The 17220-nt window shown below is 45.1% G+C and overlaps 2 protein-coding genes across 4 annotated transcripts; one reads left to right on the forward strand and one right to left on the reverse strand.

Moving 5' to 3' along the window:
• Positions 1-2289: 2289 nt before the first annotated feature.
• On the reverse strand, positions 2290-17036 carry mgat1b (alpha-1,3-mannosyl-glycoprotein 2-beta-N-acetylglucosaminyltransferase b). 3 transcript variants are annotated; one of them, XM_038966753.1, is made up of 4 exons: positions 16714-17036; positions 16006-16082; positions 8484-9781; positions 2290-4179 (listed from the first exon to the last, which is right to left on the reverse strand). In XM_038966753.1, the coding sequence occupies exons 3-4, from the start codon at positions 9348-9350 to the stop codon at positions 3478-3480; spliced, it is 1569 nt and encodes a 522-aa protein (XP_038822681.1). In that variant the 5' UTR covers positions 9351-9781; positions 16006-16082; positions 16714-17036; the 3' UTR covers positions 2290-3477. The 3 variants fall into 3 exon arrangements, with proteins under 3 accessions (XP_038822681.1, XP_038822682.1, XP_038822680.1); XM_038966754.1 differs by lacking the exon at positions 16006-16082; XM_038966752.1 differs by lacking the exon at positions 16714-17036 and having other exon boundaries at positions 15895-16008.
• On the forward strand, positions 10230-10898 carry LOC120021999 (S-antigen protein-like). The gene has a single exon (XM_038965801.1). The coding sequence runs from the start codon at positions 10230-10232 to the stop codon at positions 10896-10898; it is 669 nt and encodes a 222-aa protein (XP_038821729.1).
• Positions 17037-17220: the final 184 nt, after the last annotated feature.

A 17220-nucleotide genomic window follows, 5' to 3' on the forward strand; every position in this document is an offset into this window, starting at 1 on the left:
GAAACAGCCTCATCTGCCGGCATGACCGATCACTGTCACGGAGACTGATACACATTAGATCAGACTGTCACGGAGACTGCTACACATTAGATCAGACTGTCACGGAGACTGCTACACATTAGATCAGACTGTCACGGAGACTGCTACACATTAGATCAGACTGTCACGGAGACTGCTACACATTAGATCAGACTGTCACGGAGACTGCTACACATTAGATCAGACTGCTACACATTAGATCAGACTGTCACGGAGACTGCTACACATTAGATCAGACTGTCACGGAGACTGCTACACATTAGATCAGACTGTCACGGAGACTGCTACACATTAGATCAGACTGCTACACATTAGATCAGACTGTCACGGAGACTGCTACACATTAGATCAGACTGTCATGGAGACTGCTACACATTAGATCAGACTGTCACGGAGACTGCTACACATTAGATCAGACTGTCACGGAGACTGCTACACATTAGATCAGGCTGTCACGGAGACTGCTACACATTAGATCAGGCTGTCACGGAGACTGCTACACATTAGATCAGGCTGTCACGGAGACTGCTACACATTAGATCAGGCTGTCATGGAGACTGCTACACATTAGATCAGGCTGTCACGGAGACTGCTACACATTAGATCAGACTGTCACGGAGACTGCTACACATTAGATCAGACTGTCACGGAGACTGCTACACATTAGATCAGACTGTCACGGAGACTGCTACACATTAGATCAGACTGTCACGGAGACTGCTACACATTAGATCAGACTGTCACGGAGACTGCTACACATTAGATCAGACTGCTACACATTAGATCAGACTGTCACGGAGACTGCTACACATTAGATCAGACTGTCACGGAGACTGCTACACATTAGATCAGACTGTCACGGAGACTGCTACACATTAGATCAGACTGTCACGGAGACTGCTACACATTAGATCAGACTGTCACGGAGACTGCTACACATTAGATCAGACTGCTACACATTAGATCAGACTGTCACGGAGACTGCTACACATTAGATCAGACTGTCATGGAGACTGCTACACATTAGATCAGACTGTCACGGAGACTGCTACACATTAGATCAGACTGTCACGGAGACTGCTACACATTAGATCAGGCTGTCACGGAGACTGCTACACATTAGATCAGGCTGTCACGGAGACTGCTACACATTAGATCAGGCTGTCACGGAGACTGCTACACATTAGATCAGGCTGTCATGGAGACTGCTACACATTAGATCAGGCTGTCACGGAGACTGCTACACATTAGATCAGGCTGTCACGGAGACTGCTACACATTAGATCAGACTGTCATGGAGACTGCTACACATTAGATCAGACTGTCACGGAGACTGCTACACATTAGATCAGACTGTCACGGAGACTGCTACACATTAGATCAGACTGTCATGCCGACTGCTACACAAGGTAAAGTACAGTAGCTCTTACAGCCTAAAGCAGAAACCTCACCAGACAGATTGTTGGCGCAGTGCGGGGCCGTTCGTACACTTTGCTTTCAGCGCAGTGTGTTACAGGGATCACCCTCTTATCTCCCGTTTCTAGATGTAAAATTGGTTTACAATTCATGGCAGGTACTCTGCTCAGTGGTAACGATAGGCCGGCAGATGCTCAAAATTCTACCGGTCTGTCCATTGCCAACCTATAGTATAAGTAACTGACAGAAAGCAAAAATAATTTCATATAAAATGTACTAACTAATCTATTGGGCATATTAGCCTCTGACTCCAGCTTGATTTGAAATGATGGCCCAGAGAGACTACGGACATAATCCTTGTAGTTCAACACAGTTGGTCGGCCAATAGTCTTAAAATATTGTCCTCCATGGCCCGTTAGTCTAAATCTGCTTGCTGAGGCACCTCAATTGATCTCTAGGCTCTTCTAATCTGGATTGTAAAGTGATCAGACCATACTGTTTATGAAACAGGAAGCAAGAGAGAGCAGGAAGTCAAGAGGTTAAGAGTGGACTGGGAAAGGAAGTAGGGAGGGATAACCTAGACTGGGTTGCGTTCCAAATGACACCCTATATAGCCCATAGGGTTTTGGTCAAAAGTAGTGCTATATATATATATATATATATTAGTTCCGTAGGGCTCTGGTCTAAAGTCCTGCACTATATAGGGAATAGGGTGCCATTTGTGACAGAGGTTACAGGCACAAGTGGGAAAAGAACCAGGAACAATAAGACTTAAGAGCCGTTAGCTCACTAGTCGGGAAAACTGCTGATACTCAAAAGACACATGGACAAATATCAAAATAGTCAATTTTATTTGTAACGTATTAAAGTTATAAACACGGTCAGGCAGTGTTTTGTTTTTTTTCACCATAAGGACATATGAATCAATCACCCCCAGAACTAAATGCAGTACATTAATGTATCACCCATCATGTAAATGGGGAAAAAACAAACAATCATAATCATTGGTTTTTCAACAAACCGAACTGTAGAATACCACCGTTTGAATGTCATGGAATTACAACTGACCCTTCGTTTGGAAAGGGCTCAAGTATAGTCAGCACCCAAATGGCTCTCTCTTCCCTTTCTAGGGAATAAGGTGCCGTTTGGGATAAACCCAACATCAACAGAATGTCACATACAATGTGTTAAATTGGTGCGCTGCATGGCAATATATGAACCTCTGCCCATTTAAAGAATGATCTCTTTATAAACCATTTACAAGATAGCTAAATAAAATACATTTCCCGAAATAGCCTTTCCCCCCCAAAAAAAACATTTTATGTTTATTTTGTGAATAAACCAAATTAGACAATCATATTTATAATACTCAATTAATACCAGTCTAACTAATATTTTGACCTCATATTCATTCACTTTGAGTGAGTAGAATACTGCAAGTTCTTTTAAAGTAGAATGTAGACATAGGCTGTACCAAATTGCACCCTATCCCCTATGGGCCCTGGTCAACAGTAGTGCACTAAATAGGGAAACGGGTGCAATTTGAGATGTGACCAGAGAGGGGTTTGGCCTCTCCTTTAAAGACCTGGTGACACGGGGAACAAGACAAAAAGCTAATCTGAGGCCTCCCAATCAACCGATGTAATCAAATTTGTGGTTGTCCAAAACTTTAGATTAATTTTAAGACATTGTGTTGAAGTAAACCTTTCCTAGACGAGCTCTAGCAGGAGAACAACCAAGCACTAAATGATTCTTACTTTCTGAGAGACTGTGGTTTCAGCCCCTGGGCTGTGCCCTGTGTCACACTGCATTCAGGTTCGCTCATAAAACAAGGAGTGCCTTTACTCCTCCTCTACCCAACCTACTTCTACCACATGTCAAATCCCTTCACCCACCAAGCCTGTCTGTTTGGTTTAGCTTCCGTTCCTTCATGTGACCTTGTTTTTTGTTTTCTTTGGTTTGAGAGGGTGTTTTCTCAAGTCGGTCTTCGATACTATTCCCACTACGTCCTGTCCAAACCTCTCAGCTCCAGCTGACGTCGTACTTTGTCCATCCTTCAGGTGGGGTCAAGAAGACCCGTCGTCCACGGGACAGGAAGCTGACCACGCCCCTGTAACCTGCACGGGGAACCCCCGATTTCAAGTCATCCATAACCCCTAAGTTACGGGCCATGACTTTAAAACTCTCCCGGCTGGAATATTGCACCCGGTATGGACCTGTTGCCTTCAAACCTCCCCCTTGTTGTAGCTCCTCCACCTTAACCAGGGGGGCGCTGTAAACCTCCTTCACAAAGTTCACGTCAAAGTTCTCCTTCATCAAGTAAGACAGATCCTGTTTGGTGAAAGGCACAAAGTCAGTGTTGAGTTTAATATAACGCAGATACTGGTCAAAGAACTGACCCAAGCTGACACCCTTGCGTCCGAAGGTCATAGTTCTGGAGATCTCTGGGCGGATGCAGGAGCGTTCTTTACGCTGCTCGGGGTGACGCATCCAGTCGTCCCAGAATGCCGTGGGCCACTTGGGCTCTAGTTCTGCCCAGACGTCCTTCAGCAGCATCCAGCCCAGCCCCGGGAAGAAGTCTGTCCTGTAGAGGAGGTCAGCCTTCCCAGGGTCCACCAGCCCCTCCCTGCCGTTGTCGTTCCAGGCAGAAACACACCACAGGGTGGGGTCAGAGGTCAAGATGGGGTGCAGGGCGCGGAAGTACTCAAAGAAGTCTGGGGCCACCTGGACGGGACAGAGAAGCTTTGGATCAGTCATCTGTTTTACAGTAGGATAACTTGTCTTTGTATGTTTGTCCTTCCAGTTATAAAATGAATTATTCATTATATATCCTGCACCACTATTTGTTATGGAATTATGGAAGCTGTAGTCTGGTCCCAGATCTGTTTGTGATATCATGTCAACTATGCGTCACTCATTGTAATGCCAAACAATAACCAACACTACCAAACATGTTTGTTTCTGCTCGTCAACAATCAACTGGCTGTGAAAACTGCATCTGCAGTACGAATCCATGCAATACAAGCCTAATAACAACAACAAAGGACAAGAACTTGAGCAGGCTTGATAAACACCCAATAGGGGCCTCAATGAATGAGAAGTTCAAAATGTTGGGCTATCTGGTTAATACAATGTCAATAGTATGTCAACATGAAATGACTAACCAAAGCAAACATGATGAATGTGTGTTCAGGTTGGTAGTCACAATATGTAGAAAAGCAACTGCGGGAACAGTTCCCAGTACATTTTCCCCCTCAGTTTCTCAATGTTTGATTTAGGGGGGCAAAGTTTAGCCTAGAAGCTTTTAACTGGTGACTCGTGTCCCAAGGGCGCTGAAGACGCCCCCCGCACCTCTCTGAGTCAGAGGCGTTAAGAGAAGAAGACATTTCAGTTGTACAACTGACTAGGTATCCCCCTTTCCCTTTCATGGTAACAACTCTGTTATTTTGGTAATTTCCTGTAACTCATGACGAATTCTGCCTATGCAGTTTGTTTCCATTTGTTCAGCCAGTTGGCAGTTTCATTTGACTAGCGTCTCAAATAGAACCTTATCCCCTATATAGTGCACTACTTTTGACTAGAGCCCTATGGGTCCTGTTTAAAAGATAGTGCTGCAGTATATAGGATGCCATTTGGGACACAGCCTTGGTCTGAATTGATGGGGGATGAGCGGGGCAGGATGGAGGGGGTCTGTCTTCACACCCCACTCTGCCGGGTGTCAAAGTAGTTAATCCGCTAAATCTGTTCAAATCTGCTAATCTGGGAACACAAACCAGGATTCCAGATGTCCACTCGCTCTGTCCCTACTGTGCACCATTCTCTGTCCCTACTGTGCACCATTCTCTGTCCCTACTGTGCACCATTCTCTGTCCCTACTGTGCACCATTCTCTGTCCTCCTTGGTTCATCTACTGGCTTGAGGTCAGTTTAGTGATCTAAATATGGTAGAGCATGGCGCTTCTAAACGGCCAGGATTGTGGGTAAGATTCCCACTAAGGCCAGCCATACAAAAAAAGTATTCATGCTTGACTAAGTAGTTTTGGATAAAAGCGCCTGCTAAATGACTCGTAATGATGGGCTTTACTGGACCTAAACAGAACAAAGCCTACTGTGGCTAACCACTGGTCACACTAGACCAATACTTACCCTAGACCAGTGATTACCCTAGACCAGTGATTACCCTAGACCAGTGATTACCCTAGACCAGTGATTCCCAAACTTTTTATAGTCCCGTACCCCTTCAAACATTCAACCTCCAGCTGCGTACCCCCTCTAGCACCAGGGTCAGCGCACTTTCAAATGTTGTTTTTGCCATCACTGTAAGCCTGCCGAACACTATGATACATTTTTTAAACATAAGAATGAGTGAGTGTCACAACCCGGCTCGTGGGACATGACAAAGAGCTCTTACATTGGCTTACAAAAGTATTCACCCTCTTGACATTTTTCCTATTTTGTTGCCTTACAACCTGGAATTAAAATTGATTTTGGGGGGGTTTGTATCATTTGATTTACACAACATGCCTACCACTTTGAAGATACTAAATATTTTTCATTGTGAAATAAGACAAAAAAACTGAAAACTTGAGCATGGAAAACTATTCACCCCCCCCAAAATCAATACTTTGTAGAGCCACCTTTTGCAGCAATTACAGCTGCAAGTCTCTTGGGGTATGTCTCTATAAGGTTGGCACATGTAGCCACTGGGATTTTTGCCAATTTTTCAAGGCAAAACTGCTACAGCTCCTTCAAGTTGGTTGGGTTCCGCTGGTGTACAGCTATCTTTAAGTTATACCACAGATTCTCAATTGCACACACACTGAGATCATGTGACACTTAAATAAAGTCCACCTGTGTGCAATCTAACTAATGATGTGACTTCTGAAGGTAATTGGTTGCACCAGATCTAATTTAGGGGCTTCATATCAAAGGGGTGAATACATGTACGCACCACTTTTCTGTTTAGAATTTTTTGAAACAAGTACTTTTTTTTCATTTCACTTCACCAATTTGGACTATTTTGTGTCTGTACATTACATCAAATCCAAATAATAATAATTTAAATTACAGGTTGTAATGCAACAAAATAGGAAAAACACCAAGGGGGTGAATACTTTTGCAAGACACTATCATTGCATAGTGCAGAAAATACACGAGAGAGCTCAGGGGTTTAACAAAGTTAACCATTTTCACTGTAGTGTCCAAAACGTCTTTCAAGCTGTCAGGTTTTCCCTTGGCAGCAAGAGCCTCTCAGTTGATGCTGCAGTGTACCCAAGTGGCGTCGGGAGCAACTGCTTGCACACGTGTTACCCCTCCACTATGTCTCCCTGTCATGGCTTTTGCGCCATCAGTACAGATACCAACACATCTTGACCACCAAAGTCCATTTGATGTCACGAAGCTGTCCAGTAATTTAAAAATATCCTGTCCTGGTTTCCAGAAGAGGATGTCTTCCTTAATTGAACCCCCCATAAACATAATGGACATATACCAGGAGCTGTGCCAGGCCCGCCACGTATGTTGACTCATCCAGCTGTAACTCATAATTCACTGGCTTGTTTTGAAACAATTACTCCTTCGCACACATCTCCTGCCATGTTGTGAAACAGTGTTTGATGAAGTCATTGTATTGTTTTTTGGGCCTTTTCCCCCAGCATTGTCCCAGCCATATCCGTGACAGCAGGAAGAATTAAGTCCTCCACAATAGTATGGGGCTTGCCTGTCCTAGCCAGTCCTCCACAGTAGTATGGGGCTTGCCTGTCCTAGCCACTCGGTAGCTCACCATATAAGACACTTCTAGGCTCTTCTTATTAATGGTATCTGTTGCTTTTATACATGTCTTACTACTCGAAAGTTGTCTTTATTTTCGCTCAAAAAACTCCCGTGGCTTATTTTTCAAATTGTCACGTTTCGTTCCTAAAAATGTCTGGACAAGACTGAAGGTTTCCCGCGAGAGAATAACAGTTAATGTGATTGGATGTTAATTATTTGACTAGGCTACCTGTATTTGACATTGTGTTGTTATTTCGCTCAACTTTAGATGGTTGAATTTGATTTTTGGCAGTGAAACGAGGCTACTCAGGCGAGAAAAAAAACCTCATCAAAAATGTATAGCCCCGTGGGAAAATATAAATGTAGTTTGAAAATGTGAAGATTTATTTTTTAAATATTATTTTAATCACATTTTTATTTGGCATACCCCCTAACAGCATTGCCCTAGTTTGGGAATACATGCCCTAGACCAATAAACTACTGTTGTGAGGCCATAAAAATAAATGTTACGAAATGTTTAATGCAAAAGCTGTTTTAGGTTATCCCAATGAAAGTGCTGTGCAAATGAGGGACATTTTAGGATCAACTTCTATCATCATTATCCCAAATGTCAATGTGAGCCAGATGGAATTAAATACATTCCCATATAACCCTATGGAACGTGCTGAGCAGGCAGACAGAAGGCATATTCTGTCCCTGTTGCAGAGGGGGGGGGGGGGGGGTTAAAGCTCAGTGCTGCAAACAGAGCACTTCATGTTTTGTTGTAGGCCACAGGGTCGTCGTTCCCTTAAAGAAATGGCGGTTCTGGGATAACGCCAGGGCTGGATGTTGGCGTGTAACTTGAAAAACAGCAGTGGATTCATCACTTGTAGGCCTCGTTGATGAATCTAGTGCTGCTTTATACGAATACTAAACTGACCAACAGGCTTTGTGGTTAGAGTGTCCGCACCTGAGGGTTGGGAGTTCGATTCCCAGCCGAGTCATACCAAAGGCTGTAAAAATGGGACTCAATGCCCTGCGATACACTAGTGTTCTGTCCAGGGGGTGTACTGTACATCAAGATGCTTCACGCTACAGAAAACAGGAAGGAGACAGGCTACTAGATACTTATATTGAGCTGCATGCAAGTCACCAGAAACTCATACATTTCTAAATCAATGAGTCCAAGACATTCAGACTGAGCTGCACTTTAAATCCATTCCTCAATTACAGTGCATGCAGACAGTGGTGTATAGATTTCAGTTACTGTTCACTTACCTCCAAGTCATCTTCCACGATCACTACGGTGGAGTGAGAGAGTGTGTTGAACACCTGGTTGAGGGCCCAGCGGTAGTGTCTGGCAATCTTATAGTAGCCCTGGAACTTCCTGTGCTCCGGCCGTACCCGGATGTCCGAGTGATCTGGTTGGCTAATGTGGGTCACCTGACTGCCATATGAGCCAATCACGCGAGCTGTCTCAGCATGGCCGCAGTCCTGGCTAACTATGATTGGATAGAGTTCTGCAGAGGGGCGGTATTGGATCAATTTGTCAAGACTCCTTTTCACGGTCACCCTGTCACAGGCAATAACCAATATGGGAATGACAACTTGTGGGCTGGTGACAGTTACTTCCAATTTGGTGTAGTTCAGTTCTTTTATGTCATTGTCCGGTTGTGTGTCTACTTTAAGGTCTGGGACTACTGCAACAATAAATTCCTGTTTATTTTTTTCTTGACTTTGGTCCTTGTTCTCTGAATCGTCCTTTGGAGGTACTGGAGGCAACTGTGGCGGTGGTTTGTGTTCCTCTTTATTTTCTACCTTCCCTCCATCCATCTGTCTTCTTCTCATCCCTCTCCTCTTTTCCCATAGTGACCTGTGACTCTGAATCTGCTTCAGAAGTTCCTTCTGGGTCTCGAGTTCCGATTCTACCTCCTCGGCCAATCGGATCACCTCACCAGCCAGATTAGACCCACCCCCTTTTCTTTTGGCCACTCCCCACTCTTCCCTTCCCCCTGGCTCAGCCCCTCCCCCTTCCCCAAATCGACCAATGGGAGGCCGTCCCCAAAGGAAAAGGAGAAGCAAGCCATTGCAGGCGACGAATAGGAAAGCTCCACACAAGATAAAGGAACCTCTCTTGCGAACCATGGCCCAATGACATCAGAGGATAGACTGCAGTGAGGAAAAGAAAACAGCGGAGGGGGGACAGAGTTGAAATGACAACAGCCAATAGGGTCCAAATCAATCACAAAGATGAGAAAGAGAAGACGTCCAATAGGGGTGGAGAGAACAGTGGTCTGATCACGTGATCCTTACTGCTCATCCAATCATTGAGTCTGATCGATAACATGACAGGAGAATGATCCAGAACCTCTATTGTAGAGACGTGAGTATTAACCCAGTGTGTTGTTGTATCGGTTTGACTCTCCTCCATGAAACAGTGGGACAGGAGAGTGAGTTGAGGCAAGAGGAAATTGAGAAAAACAGGGGGAGAAGAAAGGGGTGTTTGGGTAAGATACCCAGGGTCACGTTGGGGTGGAGGGGCTGACAGTCCTTGACGTTATCCCTCAGCCATCATCCTGAAACAGAGAAAATAAGAAAGTATGTTAGAAAATTTGAAATGTACAAAATTGATGCTATCAGTGAAACAGTCTGAAATAAACAAGCACTATATGATCCAAAACATCAGTGCCTTCTTGACTAAAATGAGTGGATTTCTGGACAGATCAGGATATTACTGGAGTTATATCATCTAGAAATTCGCTGACCGTCATTGAGCAGAATCAGAACACGACCCAAACTGTTCAGTAGGAGATGGTCCAACCACAAATCTTGTGGCTGTTGCCTCTTCATCGCTCACCAGTGTCACCATAAAACTATTGGTGTGTTTTGAGGCTATGAATCAAACTGTAAAACTCTGTTCAGGGTCCGTGCTCATGAATCACGCTGTGAGGTTCAGTACGGGAACAGCTTCATTTTCACTACCCTTCTTAAGATCACTGCACAGCGGAATGTATTAACTATATTATGTACCCGTCGACCCGAGTATCACAGGGGAACAGGACCCCGTCGGCCCGAGTATCACAGGGGAACAGGACCCCGTCGGTCCGGGTGTCACAGGGGAACAGGACCCCGTCGGTCCGGGTGTCACAGGGGAACAGGACCCCGTCGACCCGGGTATCACAGGGGAACAGGACCCTGTCGACCCGGGTGTCACAGGACCCCGTCGGCCCGAGTATCACAGGGGAACAGGACCCCGTCGGCCCGAGTGTCACAGGGGAACAGGACCCCGTCGACCCGGGTGTCACAGGGGAACAGGACCCCGTCGGCCCGAGTATCACAGGGGAACAGGACCCCGTCGGCCCGAGTATCACAGGGGAACAGGACCCCGTCGACCCGGGTGTCACAGGGGAACAGGACCCCGTCGACCCGGGTGTCACAGGGGAACAGGACCCCGTCGGCCCGAGTATCACAGGGGAACAGGACCCCGTCGGCCCGAGTATCACAGGGGAACAGGACCCCGTCGGCCCGAGTATCACAGGGGAACAGGACCCCGTCGACCCGGGTGTCACAGGGGAACAGGACCCCGTCGGCCCGAGTATCACAGGGGAACAGGACATCCTGTCAGCACAAATTCAAGCTGAAGTACTTCTGAAGACTGTCGTCGTGGCGTTTGGTGTTGAACCCAACTGTTAGCCTAATGTCCAGAAACCTAGACTAATACCATCCTTTTCTATTCCATGGAGGTTTTAAAAGCATGTTAACAGTAACCAGAGGATCCCTATTCAAATCATTTAACATGAGATAACACACACACACACACACACACTATTATATAGGACGGACATATACACACACACAAAAGTATGTGGACACCCCTCAAATAAGTGGATTCAGCGATTGTCAGAAACGGGTGTGGCTGAAGGTGTATAAAAATCAAGCCCACAGCCGTGCAATCTCCATAGACAAACACTGGCAGAAGAATGGCCTTAGTGAAGAGCTCAGTGATTTTCAACATGGCACTGTCATAGGATGCCACCTTTCCTAACAAGTCAGTTAGTCATATTTATGCCTTGCTAGAGCTGCCCTGGTCAACTGTAAGTGCTGTTATTGTGAAGTGGATACGTCTAGGAGCAACAACAGCTCAGCTGTGAAGTGGTAGGCCACAAGCTCACTAAACGGGAATGCCGATTGCTGAAGCAACACTCACTATTGAATTCCAAACTGCCTTTGGAAACAAAGCCTTCACAAGAACTGTTCGTCGGGAGCGTCATGAAATGGGTTTCCATGGCCAAGCAGCCACACACAAACCTAAGATAAGCATGTGCAATGCCAAGCGTCAGCGGGAGTGGTATAAAGCTCGCAGCCATTGGACTCTGGAGCAGTGGAAACACGTTCTCTGGAGTGATGAATCACGCTTCACCATCTGGCATTCCGACGGACGAATCTGGGTTTGGCGGATGCCAGGAGAACTCTACCTGCCCGAATGCAAAGCGCCAACTGTGAAGGTTGATGGAGGAGGACTAATGGTCTGGGGCTGTTTTACATGGTTCAGGCCCCTTAGTTCCAGTGAAGGGAAATCTACAATGACATTCTAGATGATGCTAAGCTTCCAACTTTGTGGCAACAGTTTGGGGAAGGCCCTAGTGGTTAGAGCGTTGGGCCAGTAACTGAAAGGTTGCTGGATCGAATCCCCGAGCTGACAAGGTAAAAATCTGTCATTCTGCCCCTGAGCAAGGCAGTTAACCCATTGTTCCCCGGGCGCTGAAGACGTGGATGTCGATTAAGGCAGCCCCCCGCACCTCTCTGATTCAGAGGAGTTGGGTTAAATGTCGAAGACACATTTCAGTTGTACAACTGACTAGGCACCCCCCTTTCCCATTTCAGCATGACAATGCCCCCGTGCACAAAGCGAGGTCCATAGAGAAATGGTTTGTCGAGATTGGTGTGGAAGAACTTGACTGGCCAGCACAGAGCCCTGACTTCAACCCCATTGGACACCTTTGGGTTGAATTGGAACGCCGACTGCGGGCCTAATCGGCCAACATCAGTGCCCGACCTCACTAATGCTCGTGGCTGAATAGAAGCAAGTCCCCGCAGCAATGTTCCAACATCTAGTAGAAAGCCTTCCCAGAAGAATTGAGTTGGTTATAACAGCAAAGCGGGAACCAACTCCATATTCCCATGAGTTTAGAATGAGACGTTCCACAAGCAGGTGTCCACATACTTTTAGTCATATAGTGTATACCAGCCAGCATCCGTAGCAACAGTAGTCCTGACTGAGGAGCTGACTGAAGTAAGAATTTCTCGATAAGGTCTACTAGACCTGTTGTATTCGGCGCATGTGACAAATAATATTTGATTGGATCACACTCGAAGCTAATACACAGCCCTTAATAAATATCACTTTGGTCCCTCTCATGTTGTCTTTGTTGCTGGAAACAAACAACACGAAAGAGAGAGCAGTTTCAGCCTTCTGGGAAACACAAAACACACTGAGTCCCAGGTGGAGCATTTCCCAGATGGCACTGCTATGGTCTCCGGTCAAAAGTAGTGCATTAGGGAATAGGATGCCATCTGGGAATCGGACACTGTAGGACCTTTCGTTATGGTTGACCACCAGCAGGTATCTCCAGACGATGAGGGACACTGGAGGACCTCTCGTTATGGTTCACCACCAGCAGGTATCTCCAGATGAGGGACACTGGAGGACCTCTCGTTATGGTTCACCACCAGCAGGTATCTCCAGATGAGGGATAATACCCCCCAATACCCAGCATGGTAAATCCCAATACCCAGCATGGTAAATCCCAATACCCAGCATGGTAAATCCCAATACGCAGCATGGTAAATCCCAATACGCAGCATGGTAAATCCCAATACCCAGCATGGTAAATCCCAATACCCAGCTCCTGGATGACTGGGTCTATATCACACTGATTATTGGCATAGATTTAAAAAGCTTTAAAGTTTTATTCTGATAGATTTTTTAAGTATTTCTGTTTTAACAGGGTTTGTTGTCAATAACATGAGGTCATAAACCAACGTACCAGTTGGTATGACAGGCAGAGAACACGTGTCGCACCCCTGGTACATATTAGCTGTTAAAGCTTTTTTTGTTTTATGTCCTGAGATTATTGGGGCTCCCGAGTGGCGCACTGGTCAAAGGCACTGCATCTCAGTGCTAGAGGCGTCACCTGGTTCGATTCCAGGCTGTATCACAACCGGCCGTCATAGGGAGTCTCAAGGGGTGGCGTACAATTGGCCAAGCATCGTCCGGGTTAGGGTTTGGCCGTCATTGCAAATAAGAATTTGTTCTTAACTGACTTGCCTAGTTAAATAAATTGAAGTAAAGAAATAGGCTATACGATTCATTATTCAGTCAAATATTATGACAATCAACCTAATAAATGGGTTTGTGAGAAGAGAGCACTGCACAAAATCAATATGCTGAAGATTTAAAGAGACTCAAACATACAAATGGTGCCATGTTTTTGGTTTTAGAACATTGTAAATACTTGCAGAGTGAGCATTTCAATGGCAACAAGCTGTCCAAATAATATCCACGCCTCATAACCAGGTCAGGGATCATATTTGGACAGCTTTCAATGACTGAAAAGTCAAATCCAATCAAATAAGGCCTAGATATCACAGACAACATTTTACTATTTAGTACATCCAAGAGAATCCTTTCAACAGGTCTAGGTCCTGACCACATCATCAGACTAGCCTAGGCTACATCCTGACATGTCCTGATATTTTACAACAAGCTCTAGGCCTACAGCAGGAGTGTAGAGAGACATGGGGGAACGGGTACTGAGAACACTGTATCTAGCAGACAGAGAGACATGGGGGAACAGGTGCGTCCTTTTTATTCACATCGAACTTGGTGCTAAACCACGCCCACGGGTAACCCAGCAACATTCAAAGCCGTGCTGATTGGTCAGAGTGAGAAGTAAAGGAGGAAGAACGCCAGAGAGGGGAACCCCACCAAAACAAAAAAACATTGCCATCCATACTTCGCATTTTACAGAATTTGGTTATGAAGATGCATTAAACTATGTATATTTTTAGTGACTGATTAAATAAAGGTTAAATAAAATACTAAATTAATTTCAGCCATCCTAACCAGATGGATAGCATCGACATCATGAAAAGTGTCAGTTGAAGCTGTCTAGTAGTGTGCGTCAGCTTAGTGTGGTTAACGCTAGACATCTAAAGTGTTTTGAGATATTTACCTATATGACATTTGTGGTAGTTGGCAACTAAATGAGATGCTGTATAACTAGTGTAACGGATGTGAAATGGCTAGCTAGTTAGCGGGTACGCGGTGGTAGCGTTTCAATCAGTTACGTCACTTGCTCTGAAACCTATTAGTAGTGTTGCCCCTTGCTCTGCAAGGGCCGCGGCTTTTGTGGAGCGATGGGTAACGACGCTTCGTGGGTGTCAGTTGTTGATGTATGCAGAGGGTCCCTGGTTCGCGCCCGTGTCGGGGCGAGGGGACGGTTTAAAGTTATACTGTTACACTAGCTTTAGCTGAATGGGCAAATATATAGCTAACATTGTCAGTAATAGTGACTCAATGGAGCTATCTACAGAGTTACTTGCCTTTTTAGTTTAACTCAATTCAAACGCGGCCACGAAACATGGCACGACGGGCGATAGAAAACTCCCCGTTCGCGGGGATTTCTCTCGAGCGTTGTTCCTCGCTCACGCGCATTTACTTCGTCCCAGCGAACGTCCCGAACTCTGACCAATCAGCGCGGCTTTGAATGTTGCTAGGTTACCCGTGGGCGTGGTTTTACACCAAGTTTGACGTGGATAGAAATGACGCGCAACAGTTACTGACAACATTATATCTAGCAGACGGATAGACATTGGGAGAAGGGGATAGACATTGGGAGAAGGGTATCGACTTGGATAAGGGGATCGATTGAGTCCAGGGTGGGAGGGAGAGTACACTGTATATCCTAACAGGAGACTTTCAAGGTGTCTAAACCAATTACAGGTGATAACAATAATCTTGTAAGCATTGCAATCGGACTAAGTACAAACTAACTTTGAGTGGATGTCCTGGTCTGGTTGAGTAATGTGCTACTGAATCCTACACCAACATTAAATCTGTACTCCATATGTTCACGGTTGAAAAGCTAGGCTAAAAGGACTATATTTACTTTTGACTTTCAGGAAATGTATATCAGAGAGCGAATTGGTGAGCCTCATTTCCTGGGTGCTCAAAACGGCAACAAATTCAACAGAGTTAGAGGCTAATCTACCCATTTCACCATGGGACACCAAGAGCTACAGTAAATCTATTCCAGTTGATCCTCACTAGAACACACACACACACAATGTTAACATTACATCAGAAACACATGGCTTTAAACACGTAGCCTAGACATGGTAGGATTGCAACACTAGACAGTTATAGGGTGAGTGAACGACGGAATAAAGCAGTTTAGGGAAAACGCAAAGAAAGAGAAAAAAGGAGGTACTGCACTAGAGGTTTTGGGGTTCAAGGACAGATGAGTAGACAGCATAGACGTGTGGGTAGGACAAACAATTAAGAGGGAGAGGGCAATAACTTGACAATCTATGGTAGCATTGTAAGAGAAGTTACACAAAAGCCAAAGGAGAAAGTCAGGTTTGAAAGGAGGTGCCAAAGGGTGTAAAAAGTATTGTTCTACGGTACCTGAAGCAGAGCTGTGTAGTTCTCCCAGTATCTCTTTCAACACATCAGAAAGTTTAAAGGACGACGAAGGGGGTGGGAGAAAAGGAGGAATGGGAGGGAATTGTTGCTCACCGTCAAGAACAGAGCCATTTGAAACGCCAACCTCCTTTTCCTCCCTCCCTCTGTCTCTCACTGAGACGTGTAAGTACCTGGTAGGTTAAAACTCTAAAATTAGAAGGTCGAAGTTCAACTAAAGACTAGCCTTGCTGGAATCAGGTTTGTTATTAAAGTATATATTTGTCTTAGAAGAGTAGTCTACTAAACAAAACTGGTCATCAGTATTTAAGAAAAGCAAGTTGAAGCCAGTCAAGACAACTGAACTGTATCCGTGTCACTTCGCTACATTGTAGTTCGACTATCGTTTGCCTGTAAGAGGCATTTTAGCCAACTACACAGCAACAACTTGGCAAACGTAATTTCAAAATTAACAATGTAATATTAGAAAATGGCTACAATAGTTTGAATAACAGACGTTGACCAACTTCCACAACTATTTTACAATTGTGTTGCATGACCAAAACTGAATGTCTGCACACCATTGCAACCACAATTTGAGTTAAATGTTTGGAAATTGCAATACTTGTGAACAGCTCCATATTAATGACGTTAGCTAGCTTACATCCTAGCTAGCCAACCAAGCAATTGAGCTTTTCATAAATCAAATGTTAGCTAGCTAGTTCCATAACGACCTAGCTCACGGCTAGGTAAATCAAGTCAAATTGATCAAGCTAGCTTCAGACAGCTAACGTTAGCTAAGCAAGAGTACAATTTCCACCTCACCTTTTGTAATTTGCCCCGGTAGGACGTGTTGCTTGCTATCTGGAAAGCCAGCTTGGATGTCGAATGGTTTCAGTTGATCGGCTTCACTCCCACTTTAAACCTTCTTCGTTTTGCCCACCGGTGTCAGTGCCTCACAGCATGTCCAGTCCCCATTTCCTCCCCTCTTTCTTGGATCCGACATTTAGCTAGATGTGTTCAATTGATTTATTTATCAACATAGGAATTCACCGAGACTTGCAATATGCATCGTCCTTTTCACCACTGTTCTCCTACCAATCCGTCCAAGCCAGTATGTGTTTCACTGGCTCTTGACAGTATTTTTCATTTGACACCACCGAATTTTACACGCTCCATACTACTTCCGGATTGACTCATTTAGCAAGGCCAAGCCCCCTAACCTAGTCATGGCTAGAAGGGATCCAGCTTTTGTCAAATTAACGGCAAAAGTGTATTGTTTTTAATTTTACCTAACCCTAACCCTTTCCCTTACCTTAATTATCTTTACCT

This window comes from Salvelinus namaycush, chromosome 27 (assembly GCF_016432855.1).
Source record: "Salvelinus namaycush isolate Seneca chromosome 27, SaNama_1.0, whole genome shotgun sequence".
NCBI classification, from domain to species: Eukaryota; Metazoa; Chordata; class Actinopteri; order Salmoniformes; family Salmonidae; genus Salvelinus; species Salvelinus namaycush.